Genomic DNA, 12,586 nt, shown 5'->3' on the forward strand with positions numbered 1-12,586 from the left:
AACCACTGTTTCTGTTTAAATAAATGTTTTGGTACGTTTTGTTGGGATTGAACTGCCCTAGATATGTTGCTGCCTTGTAGCCTTGCCTCCAATTTTGCCCCTGGCTACTTGCAGTATTGCGGCGAAAAAATCCCTTTCCCGACCATGACTCACTACCCCATAAGCCACCATTATAAAAGAGACATCTGTAAAACTGTTGACAGGACACTTGGAACCGCAAACAAGGTCAATTGTCATTCTTTCTAATTTAAATTTTTGATCCATGGAGGTTTTATATTTGTAAAACTTTCCTGAAGCGAGGAAAACAATTTCAAAGTCTGTGACATCACCACAATGTAAACTCTGTGGACCAACTGGAAACTTGCAGGCAGGAGCAGCTGGAGAAACACTACTGTGGATATTCAGTGGGCTGCATACTGCAGAAGAAAACTCGGAAGCTGGGGAATTTTGTTGGCATATTTTGTTGGCAACATTAATGGTGTCCTCACTGGCTGAACTGTAACCTTTCATCAATGAGTAGATGCACACTTCTGTTTGCATGGAGATGTGGTTGGCAGGTTTAGTTCAGTAGAAAGAAAACAGTTCCTACATATAATTTGTCTGTGGTTTATTTTGTGTAACAGGATCATGATTTCTGACAAGTGACACTGCTAGCACGGCCTTTTGAGCAAAACAAGCTGAGTGCCATCTAGTCCCATTACACCAGAGAGAAGCCAGACATCTCTGCAGCCGATACCTCCAAAACTCGGCAACTCACATCAAACCAATTTAAATGGATAAATAGAACTACAAGTAAGATAAATTTTCATTTTCATTTTCAGACGAGCTGTCCCTTTAAATTAGGGTTGTGCCATATTGTATCGTTCATGACATATCAAGTTTTTTAAATTATAAAAAGAAATCATATTTTGTAGTTCCGAAAATGGGAGCAACTTCAGTAGATAACTAGTTTTAAAAGATCAGATGTACAATAATCCATGGTACAATAAGTGTATGTTAGAAGTGCACAAAGACTGTAAAAAATACAGCAAATTAATTTCACCACCTCAAGCAGAAGCAACCTGTTGAGTACGGGGAGAACCAAAAATCCCGTGAAGAATGCTCAATAGCTATTGTGAGGTATAAACGAAAAATATTCATCAGTATTTTGTCATATCATCAACAACAACAACATCGTTGCAGAATACCCTAAAATTTCTGGATATTATTTTAGAGCTATATCACCCAGTCCTACTTAAAATGTCGTGTGTGTTTGGCATACATGCTGTGGGTGCACGTGTATGTCTGCTCGTAGAGACCCGAGTAACCTGAAGGCAAGTGATATTTTTCTTTATTCAAGTACTTACATAGAAATAACAAAACAATTGCATTACAACAAACTGAAGTGCCGAGTAAACAGGGGAGCACATCTCCCCATCACAAGGATATAGTAAAATTCATTTCAATATTCAGCTCATCATAAAAGGACCTTATTATAAGGTAATAAAAACATGAAATAGGCTAAAGACATCCACAACATTTTAAACAAGACCCCTTGTTTTCTTTAAAAAAAAAAAAAAAGAAAAAAGAAAAAGCCAACAGAACAGTTATCCCAGTGTGTGTTTTCAATTGTCTGTCTTGAATTGTTGTCGGGTTTATTCCATTTCACCCAATGTGACTTTTATTTTTCATGCATAATAAAGAAATGAGCACCGCCCACAGCGTCTGAGGGCAGCACTTTGGAACATTTCCGTGCACATGCAAACATGAGGATATACTGTAATGAAAAGGAAACACAACACAACAGAAAACAGTGAGTATCGACTCCATCTGAACACCATAGTGTCAAAATTGAAGACCACAAAATCCCTGAAGCCACCCTGTAGTCCATAAGATGACGTGAGTAGCCTGTAATATCTACACATTATTGTAATCTCTCTCTTTTTTTAAATCCTGTAATTATTAATTGTGATGAATGAGCCCAAGCCTACTGCCCTGCCCAAGGCCAACTTCACGGAGACTCGATCAAACAGTTAAACACAAACATTAGCACAAGGCTGCCTTCAACTGCGAGCGGACTGAGGTCACATTTATGATTTGTTGCTCCTGTGGAGTTCTCATCACATATTGTTTTTGATCAGCCAACCCTGCAACCCAGTTTGGCACAAAGATGGCTGCTGATGTTGGCTCAGGTCCAACATGGAGCAGAGAACGAGGATGAAGCAAATTCCAATTTCAGAGCGTTCAGCCGCCCACTTTTGGACAATAGAACATAAAAAAAACATAAAATAAATTATTCTTGGAGAAGCACGATTAAGAGGGGGTTGTTTCTGGGTTTGTTTAACAAGTCATTGACATATATATCTATAACATTCACACGTTACACAGAAGGATTATTGTTCAGAGGAGCATGGTGCAGCCTGTATTGTTGTTCAACCACCAAAGTATATTGTGGGATCATATAAATTTTACAAAAATCTATCTGTCCATTACAAAAGTGTCACAAAACAAAAAGTGACAAACACAGTGCGATTATATGACTGATGAAATGTTGAGTTTGCAAAGTTGTAATTACATGGCTTCATTTAGATGGTGGAAATAGTTTGGTGTAGTCTCCGCCTCGACTCTGCATCGTTCCTTTAACACAAAGCAACATAAACATAGTTTTCTCTCGGAGGAAGCCACATCCTATATATTATAATTAAAAACATCCATTCTCACCAGCAAAGTGTTAAATCAAGAGCACACAAGAGCATACTTCTGAGTCAAATAAATTCAAAATGAGCCTATAATGAGCAGGGTGTAACATCAAATTATTATAAAATAAACATTTTGTGTTTCCTATCACCTCAAGTGCTATATATATTCCTTTGTGCTGACTCCATGAGGCTGTCTGCTACATGATGTTTCCATCAGAGGCCATTACTCATCTTACGTTTGAATCTCAAGGAAATTTCTAGGGATCAGAATTAAAGGAGAGCTGTGTGATGTAATGCTTAAAGAGTAAAAGTTTTTAAAGTTTGGGATATTCATTTCAGTTGCATTTTATTGGGATGAGCTCAGAAAAGTTTCATTAGTCGATGACCATCCATGCAATAAAATAACATTTTTTATGATGCAAAACTATCGATTTACAGTTAGATGTTACAGGGTGTGTAAACTTTTAAACTATCTGAAAAAGTGCAAGGAGGTCTGTTCATTTAACCATGTAGATGAGTTGAGAAAAGACTCTCTGAGGCCAAATTAATTGGAAAATAAGTGGACACTTGCCAGGAAGCTCAGCAGTGAAAACTGGTTGTTACAGGAAAGGGAAAGCATGGCCTTGGAAGCTCATTTCTGTGTGCACTGTGATCTCTGTGGCACTGCTGCTCTGAACCTTTCTTCTGGCCTTTGCATTCGTCAGTCGATATTCTCTTTAAGTCTGATTCGGTCCGTCTACTGACCAGTACGATATATTTTTTTCCAGCTGATAACAATGTTGATATAAATTCTCTGCCTCGCATACAGCCTACACTGCTTAATAGTCTGAGAGCATAACCAACTGCCAAAAATATTGTCAGTCAAAGTGGATGGAGAGGAGAATGTTTCTTTTAAAAGAAGGAGAAGTTTTGCCTGGTATAAACTTAAATAATAAAATCTGAAATTATCTTAGCACATGGACAAGGTTACTACTGCTCAAATAAAAAACTAATGAAAATAAATGTGAATGATTTGTTTGCTAAAACCAATATTTTTGACATATGAGTTTTATATTAGCCGTGACAGAAGGAAATACCTCATTATTTTCAATATCTTGAGTATTTCTCAAAACTCTGCATTTTTAGAACTAAATGCCATATTAATAAAACAATTAGAACATTTTTGATTTGCTCCACAGAGCCATAATGCATTCTTGGAGAAAAAAAAACCCTTAAAGACAAATATTTCTGGAAAAAAATAATATTTTGGCATCACAGTGAGTTTTATCAAATGTGGTCATTGCTGTGCATTTGTCAATACTGTTGTAATACACGTATATATTATAGAAGTTAATGGAAGAGATCAGCCTGCACAAAATGTTTAATTTACTGATAAAAGAGGTATTTCCTTCTATTAGGATACCACATTTGAAAAAAACTGGCATTGCCCTGTAATGCATTTTGCTTAAGAGGGAATCCAATCATTTAGTCTCCAGTTTTTCTATAAAATGGGGAAGATGTGTTAATTGAAATAACTGATTTCAACTCTAATGGAGATACACAAAATGTAAAAAATCTTGTTGTTTATTCAGAGAACACATTAGTGCTTCCTTAAACCAGTTAACCACTTTTTTTTAAGCGTACAGATGGTGCAAAATGCTATTCTTCTTTTTTCTTTTATGGAGGATAATACACCATATTTTGGCACTGTTGAAGTGCTCCAAAAAATTTTTGCAATGTGACCTATGACAACAAAATATTCTGTATTATAACTACATTACTAAAAAGCTTTAAGACACATTCCGCACAAGCATTCAGTCAATTTGAAAGTTCTTGTTTATGCAGACATTTTGTATTTACATAGTGTGCATGAAGGCATGCACATATATGCACAATTTTAATACTGAGTTATGGTGCATTTGACATTTGAGTACAAAAGTGAAACTTCTACTGTAGCTACCTGCATACATGTTTGTATACTGTACAAAAACAACAACTCCTTAGTTTACAACTCAGTCTCAGTCTCGCTGTATTATTATAAAAGATGTAAACATAAATTTGGACACTTTTTAATTTTTCTTTCACCATATGCTGCTCGTCTTTTGGTGACTTAAACCTTTTTACACTTATTCATCTTTGCTTTCATATTCTGCTGGTTTTTACAACCCAGTGTCATTTATTTGAGCATTTCAGTCTGTCTAACTGTGCTCTTAGTTAATTTGATTTACGGGTTGGTGGCATATGTCATGAATATATTGCATATAATTGCAGAACTCGAGAAAACTAAAAGAAAATGAACAGTATTGGTGAGCTTTTCCAAAAAAGCAACAGAAATTATATCTGGTAACACCACATAAAGCCACCATATAAAAAGGCAACAAAAACACACAGTGTCTCTCAGTGACTACAAATAAATAAGTATTGGCAAAGGCATTGTTTGCTGCAGGCATGTTTGTTTTATACGTACAGGTTACAGGACAAGACATCGTTTTGCTTTGTGTAACCCAGTTCAGTCATCATCTGGATTTAACCAAATTGTGCAGATAAATCTAAATCTGAGATACGTTGTTTGAATCCTTTAAGTCAACATGTGTGCTAAGCTGATATCACTTTTATGTTTGGCAAATGTCAGGCACAATAATAAGAACAAGGTTGGCTGTATCACCACAATACATTTGGCACATTCTTTTGAGAAAACAACATTCAGATAGAAAATAAAAACACGACACCTTAACAAAAGAAAAAACAACAAAAAAAGACAGTCAAGTGCCACTAATAGGAATAGGTATCCATGACAGTACACAAATATAACCAATTGCACTTTTAAACAGCCTAATAAAATTAATGCATACCTCCCAGACAACTCACCCTTTAACTAAGCTCCACTGTAATTTTTGTCTGTTTTGACCCCTGTGATGGATTCTGGCTTCCTTCCAATTTAGAGATTCTCAGTGAAATTTACAAAAGTGTATCCACCCCAAAACCTATAGATACACAGTGGCCTTTTTGGACAGAATGTGCCATGGTGCCCTTCTTTGTGTTGGCACTGTGTTACAGTAGCTGAGGCTCTGAGTTACTTGACAGAGAAGGGCGTAGCAGCCTTTCCCCCTCTCACTGAAACTAAAGGCATCCATCTCAAAATAGAAGGAACTGAAAAGAGCGGTGGGATGTAAAAGAGAGGAAAAGAGTCACCTATTTATCTCATAGTGGACGTGATCCCTTCTTCCTTAGTCTCTGTATGGGGCATGGTGAGGGTCCAGTCCAAGTGTGCACGTAGTGACGGTCATGACGTCCCCACTGTCGGCCCCCCACAGGAGCTGGGCGGCGAGCTGTGGCTCCCAGCTGCCCCACTGCTCTTGTCAGCTGGCTTCTTGTCCTTCTGTTTCAGGTGAACCTTTGCATGTCTCTTTCGCTCGTCACTGCGGGCGAACTTGCGTCCACAGAACTCACAGGAGAAGGGTTTCTCGCCTGTGTGTGTGCGGATGTGTGTGGTCAGGTGGTCGCTCCGGCTGAAGGAGCGCATGCATATTCGGCACTGGAAGGGTTTGTGACCTGTGTGGATGCGGAGGTGACGCGTGAGCTCGTCTGAGCGTGAGAAGCGTCTGTCGCAGTTCTCCGCCGGACAGGCATGCGGCCGTTCGTGGACGGGCGTTTTGCTGGGACGGTTGGGGTACTTCCGAGGTCGGATGGGTTTGAGGGTGAGAGTCTGTGGTGGAGGGTGGTGCTGAGGAGGGTGCTGCTGCCCGCCGATGAACCCTGGGTGAATCTGCTGCTTGTCTTTGAACGCTCTGATGGTCTCCAAGGGCGTGATGGGCGGAGGGTTGACTCGGATGGGGTCCATGGTCTGGAAGGGCTTGTGCTCCATCACGCCAACCTCCCCCTGATGGTGGAAGAGGTTGTAGTCAGGAATCATGGAGAACAGGCTGCCATCCATGGAGGCTTTGGACGTGGAATGATAGTCATTGCCAGGGTAGGCAAGTGCCGTGCTGGTGGCCGGGCTGTGGTGGAAGGAGACCTGGTCCTGGTAGAGGTCGCTGCAGGTGGAGTAGGCAGGCAGCGGCGGACCATATACCTGCTCCATATCTGACGTCTGTCCGCCCATGCTGGCTGCGGAGGATGATGTCTGCGTTGTTACCGTGCCGGGTGATGGAGAAACGCCCAGGATCCCCGCGCTGACGAGGCTGATGATATTGTTGTCAGAGCACCAGCCGGAGCCACCGATGCCACCTGAAGGAGGAGTGTCGAAGGCAAACTTCCCCAGATACGTGACAGTCTGCCCGCTGCGGTTGGGCTGGAAGCTGGATCCATATTGAATCTCTGCGCTTGCTTTCTCACTTCCCATGCCCAGATCCATGATATTATCTAGATGAGAGCAAATAAAAAACAGATAACATGAGCAAATCATCCACAGACATGAATATGAAATGCAATCAGTTGGGAGGATAATCCTCTAAAAGTGATAATGTGGCACAAAAAGTACAGAAAATTCACTTTGTCAAGCTGTATGAACTTGAAGTGACAGTCCTCGGTGTGTCCGAAATTCAGCTTTTCTGCATATCTCTGCAACAGTGTGCCAACAACAGGAGATCAAAAATAAAAGAAGTCCAATAAGAGTTCATAAAGAAATGTGAGCGCTGTCAGACCTGTAAGTTAAGTGAGTGACTGCTGCATGTGAGACAGTGGTGTGTGTGTCTCTCTCTCTCAGATCCCACAAGCTCTCATAAATCAAGACCTAAACACCCCCTTTGATCCAGTCATTGTGTCCCTCAGGAGGACAGCCAAACTGAATGGCAAGATCTGATTTCTTTACAGCGGGGAGGATTATGAGGCAGACGCCACATCTATCACGCTCAAGGATTCAAAACACATTTGCAGCAAAGAACATCTGCACATAATGGGGGTAAAAATTTTAAGTGTTTCCGATCCAATCTCCGCATTAGTGAGCTTAACAACAATTTTCACAAATTTCCTTGATAATTTTAATTGTACAGAATCTTCATGCTGAATACGCGCACTTGCACACACACACACACACACACACACACACACACACACACACACACACACACACACACTTGCATTTAACTTATTCCAAAGATGCCGTAAAAACCATCAAATGCAGATGTGCCTAATGGAGATACATTTATGCTCTCTGAAGGCTTAATGTGAGATGTTTGAAAAGAATTCTTTCTTTTCTTAACAGAAGTTAAAATAGACGTCTCTTTTCATTTGCAGGAAATCATGCACAGGGGTGCTTATATACTCACTCCCAGTAATTACAGCCTGCTGGAATTTGGCTAAAGGCAAAATCATAATGAAACAAACAAAGCAAAATTACGTATGTTGCACAAACATGAGCTACATAGGAACAATCACACTTGTAGCATAATTTCTTTTTTTTTTTTTTTTTCTTTTTTGGGGTATGACATTTAGAAAAAAAACCCTGAGTTAATAGCAATTCATTTTTACTCTTTTAGTCTTTTGGGGGTAATTTGAGCCAGTGGGACATTTAAACAGGACGAGGGGCATGAAATTAAGTCACCACTCTTTTCTTATAGGTCAGTGTTGAAGAGCACAGCAGCACACACCTGCTCCACCTGTAAAATCACAGCATGGTGCTTTAAAAAATCTATTATTGTTATTTGCCCCAAAAATGGCACAGGTACAAAAATTATGTATATATAAATTTTAGAAATTATAATGTTAATTTCACCCAGATCAGACTTAATCAAAACACCTGTACGCTGCAATATCCTTTTTTTCTCTGCTCTGTTTCATTTCATTTGTTTAAATATATCTTGTGAGAGGTTACCTACAAAATACAATACATTTTTATTTCCGTGTTTATTAGAAAAATACAACATGTCAAGAACTTCAAGTGTCTTTTTTTAAATTCACTTATTAAAAAATGAAGTGTGCTATTTATAAGATCAGGCGCTCAGGTAATTAATTAACGCACATTTCTCAGGTAAATAACAGACATATTTCGTCTTAAATTCAAACTGAGGTGTTGTTTTAATTTGTGAACAAAAATATTTTAGCATAAAATGATTCATGAAGAAACTTCGACGGGGTAAATATAAATTTGGCCACTGATCGTCTTCTTCTTAGAGATTTTAGTATATTTCGTGCAGCGTTGACCCATCACCTCAGAAGGTGAGCCTGGACAATTAGTGACTGATTTAATGCCAAAAACACTGAGCCGAACCATAAAGTCATCTTTTTGTAGGCTGGCGTTTGAATTAATAAGAAATATACGTTAAAATCTGGACCACAAGCAATAAATCAATCATATATCTCCGGCCTCGCAATTTCAGTGAATATACGACGATTCAGGGGCCTGGCGTGTAAATATGTTTCATATAAAAGCAAAATGAGACACACACGCCTACTAAAATCCAATCTGTGACATGTTAATAGAGTTGTGAATGAAAGTCGTTGTTTAAAGTAGTTGACTCATCTCTGCGGTGGATATTAGATTAATAAATGGGTGGCATTTGTAGTAACTGGAGACATTTTCTCACAATCTTTAGATTTCAGTTTCAGATCAGGAGCCGATTGCGTTTTTAGTGGACTTTGCGTAAAACAGCATTTTTCCACAGCCGTGAACAACACATTTCCTCAAGCACGCGTCAGCTTTAGATAATTATAAACTATTCAAATACAATATATTTACTTGAATACAATATTGTAGCTGATGATTTTTAAAAAGAAAAACTTTTGACATTATTCCAGTAGCCTTTTTCAGGTTGCGTTTGAGATCCTCTCATTTCGGCTACGGACAAGAGAGAAAAGAGAAGGAAACAAAGAAAAATCACATGTCCGAGCTAAAAGTCAATCATTTAATGAAGATGTATGTAATTCACATTGGGCAGTGTTACACCTGACCCCGAAAAAGTATTGAGTACGGGAATGTGTCTTTGTGCGCAACAGCCAGAGCGCAAACAGGTGCTCCAAGCCCCAAAGACAACTGTTGCCTTTTCGCGCACATCGCACTTTGAACCACTTAAACATGAAAAAGTAGATTAAAAATCTTACCTGTGTTCATCTGTGAATAGTGGTTAATAGATTCCGTGTTGGTGAAAATATTCATAGACGTCGGGATGTCCTCTTCTGGGTAGAGACTGTCAGGGATCGTGTTTATTAAACTGCTCATGGTAAGAGGGAGCTTCTCCGCTAGTTTCCCTGTCATAGCAGTTATATTCAGTCCGACATTTATAAAGGACAACGCGGCGCAGGTATCCAAGTAGTTACACACAAAAACACACAAAAAAAGAAAAATTCAGCGGGTGTTCTCAAAGTGGAAAACACAGGTGTGGATCTGGAAAAAAAAAAGAGGTGAGGAGAGGAGCAGGGATGGATGGATGGATCCTGTTGCTGGTGTATCCAAGTATCCCGCGGAGGACGGACAGACGAGCACGCAGCGCCGGTTATCTCCTCCTGTGTGGTGGTGATCACACACACAGGCTATTGTTGTTATTAATCTGATCACTGTGGAAGCTGATGGGCTGCTGCTTGTGGGGGAATTTGAAGTCTGTGAATCAATGGTAGGAGGAGGTGGTGGTGTTGGTTGCACAAGAGCGGCTCTACTTGCTCTATTGGAGCTTGGATAGGGGACTCCAGTTTGCCTGTATTAAATAGGGGGATGGAACATTTGTGTGACGTAGATGACCATATATGGACAGAGCAGCTCAGCGCCAGGCTCTCCGCGCGTCAGTCGGTGGAAACTACAGTGGAGGCAAAAGGCTCCGACAGATAGAAAGATAGATAGAAAAGATAGAAAAAGTTGACTAAATTTGCATGTCACCTCCAGCCGAGTCCTTCTTCGGGATGAGCCGGCGCTTCTCCTGTGATCCTGTCCTGGTGGAAAATCTTCTATCTGTTATTGTCAGGCATTATGATATCCATCGTGGACTATCAGGCACACTAAGGAGCTATTTATGCAGCTGTGTGTGAGAGAGAAAGAGTGTGTTATGGCTAATGAACTAAGGTCTACAAACCAAATAGATTCTGGAAGATATTTTTCGTTGGATTTACTTTCAAACTACTTTTTGTCCCAAATGAGCTCACAAAAATGATTTTAAGTACTTTAGTGTTATCCTGTATTGCAGAAAACCCGTTTTCATGCAGCAACACTTATCCAAAGACCGTAATTGACGGATTTAATCGCTTGTAAATATTGCATGCACTCTTGTAAATCCACCAGGCTTGCTTTGACTTGGAGCCCAAGTGACCGCTTAAGTGGAAGCTCCAAATAAGGCGAGTGTCCGGCCCCGCCCCCTGCTCGTCTGTATTTGGACATGTGAGTTCCGGGTGAAGTAGTAGTGGAAAAGTGATCAGGAAGCCACAGACGCTCAAAGAGATGTCAGTGGACAAAGCAGCGTCATGGCTCGTGTTTTTTTCACCAGTTTACCAACTTGTGAAAAAAAAACTACCCACACTAGTTGCCTTAATGTTTAAAAATACACCCTTTATGTTTGGCTTTGTTACCAAAAAAAGCTGACAGTTACTGTGAGGTCATTCACTGATTTCACATGTACCTTTATCACATCATAATTAAACTATTTTGCACTCAGAATTAAAGGACTAGTTCACCTTTAAATCAAAAATACAGACTTTTCCTCTTCCCTGCACTGGTATTTATCCCTATAGATCATTTTCATTAGTGGCTGAATTTTGGTGATATCAGCTGCAGATGTCTGCCTTCTCTCCAATATAAAAAAGGATTAAGTTGTAAGTTGTAATTTTAAAATAAATCATGTAATTGAAAATATATATTTAATAGAGGCTGACTCCACCTTAGAAATAATTAACATATAAACACAACGCTATCTTGCTACATACGTCACTTTCCTGTCAGGTGAAAACAAGAGCTGTAGTGCCGGGCCAGTCAATATGTGTAATGTACGTCTGTCGTAAACAGTTCATCAGAGGTTAGTTAATGATGGTACAGAGTACATGGTATTTGTGCAGATTGTGCACGTAAATTAAAGCAAATTAGGAGTCTTAGCAATGGTGAACTACAGTGTTTACAGAGGTGATTTTAAATATTAGTAAGTCACATAAATTGAGCTGACCGACCTTCTGATAATGAACCTTGCAAACAGCATAAAGTAATGTAGGAAGTGGAGATAAACAAACCCGTTTCTCTCAGCTCATGGTAAAAGGTCATATAATAAGCACAAACAGCTATCAACCCACTCGCCAGTCCACGTGGATAAGTCCAGGGCTGAACTTCACCCCTGTCCCCCACTAAGATACAACAAGATCTGTGCCCTTGAATCCAGCACTTTCATGCAGGACCTATTTTCTTTCTACCGAACTGCACCTACCAACTGTATCACTGTGTTAGGTGGCTAAGTGATGGTAGCATCACAGCTCAGCTGAGGAGGATGTTTATATTGCACACATCATGAGGAGATGCATGCTTCATTCTGCACGGTGATATGGTTGGTGGGTGTGATATCTCTCAGCTTTTATCTCAAAAACTCTGCAACTCACACCAAAACTATCTAGATGGATAAATAGCACTAAAGGCCAAAGGTAGAAATATGCATTTTTGTTTTAGAGTTGAACTGTCTCTTTAATAGTTTAGTGTATATATGCTTAGTTTCGGTGTATACTTCATCTATTTTCTGCTGCAGCTGCAACAATATGAAACACACTGCAGGCCTTTGCAAAATATTTCACAGAAAATATTGAATGAAATGTCAGTGCCTGAATATTCAGACCTGAGAAATTAATAGTACCTCAATGAACCAGAAGTGTAAACAGAGTGTGTGGGAGAATTAGTCTGAATCATGCTCTGCGTTTAGGGGGCTTACACAAACAGAGCAGCCAGTGATCTTGTGTGTGTCTCATTACCACAGGCAAGTCCTCCATGTGTGTTTATGTGTGCGTGTCTTCTGAGCAGCAGTCATACCGGCGGG

At 39.8% G+C, this 12,586-nt stretch overlaps 1 protein-coding gene across 1 annotated transcript; it reads right to left on the reverse strand.

Moving 5' to 3' along the window:
• Positions 1–5,090: 5,090 nt before the first annotated feature.
• On the reverse strand, positions 5,091–10,542 carry egr3 (early growth response 3). Its single transcript, XM_084728103.1, has 2 exons — positions 9,696–10,542; positions 5,091–7,019 (listed from the first exon to the last, which is right to left on the reverse strand). Exons 1-2 carry the CDS (start codon positions 9,847–9,849, stop codon positions 5,941–5,943), a joined length of 1,233 nt encoding a protein of 410 aa, XP_084584229.1. The 5' UTR covers positions 9,850–10,542; the 3' UTR covers positions 5,091–5,940.
• Between the last annotated feature and the right edge of the window lie 2,044 nt (positions 10,543–12,586).

This window comes from Lutjanus erythropterus, chromosome 10 (genome assembly GCF_056507025.1).
Source record: "Lutjanus erythropterus isolate fLutEry1 chromosome 10, fLutEry1.hap2, whole genome shotgun sequence".
Lineage (NCBI taxonomy): Eukaryota > Metazoa > Chordata > Actinopteri > Lutjaniformes > Lutjanidae > Lutjanus > Lutjanus erythropterus.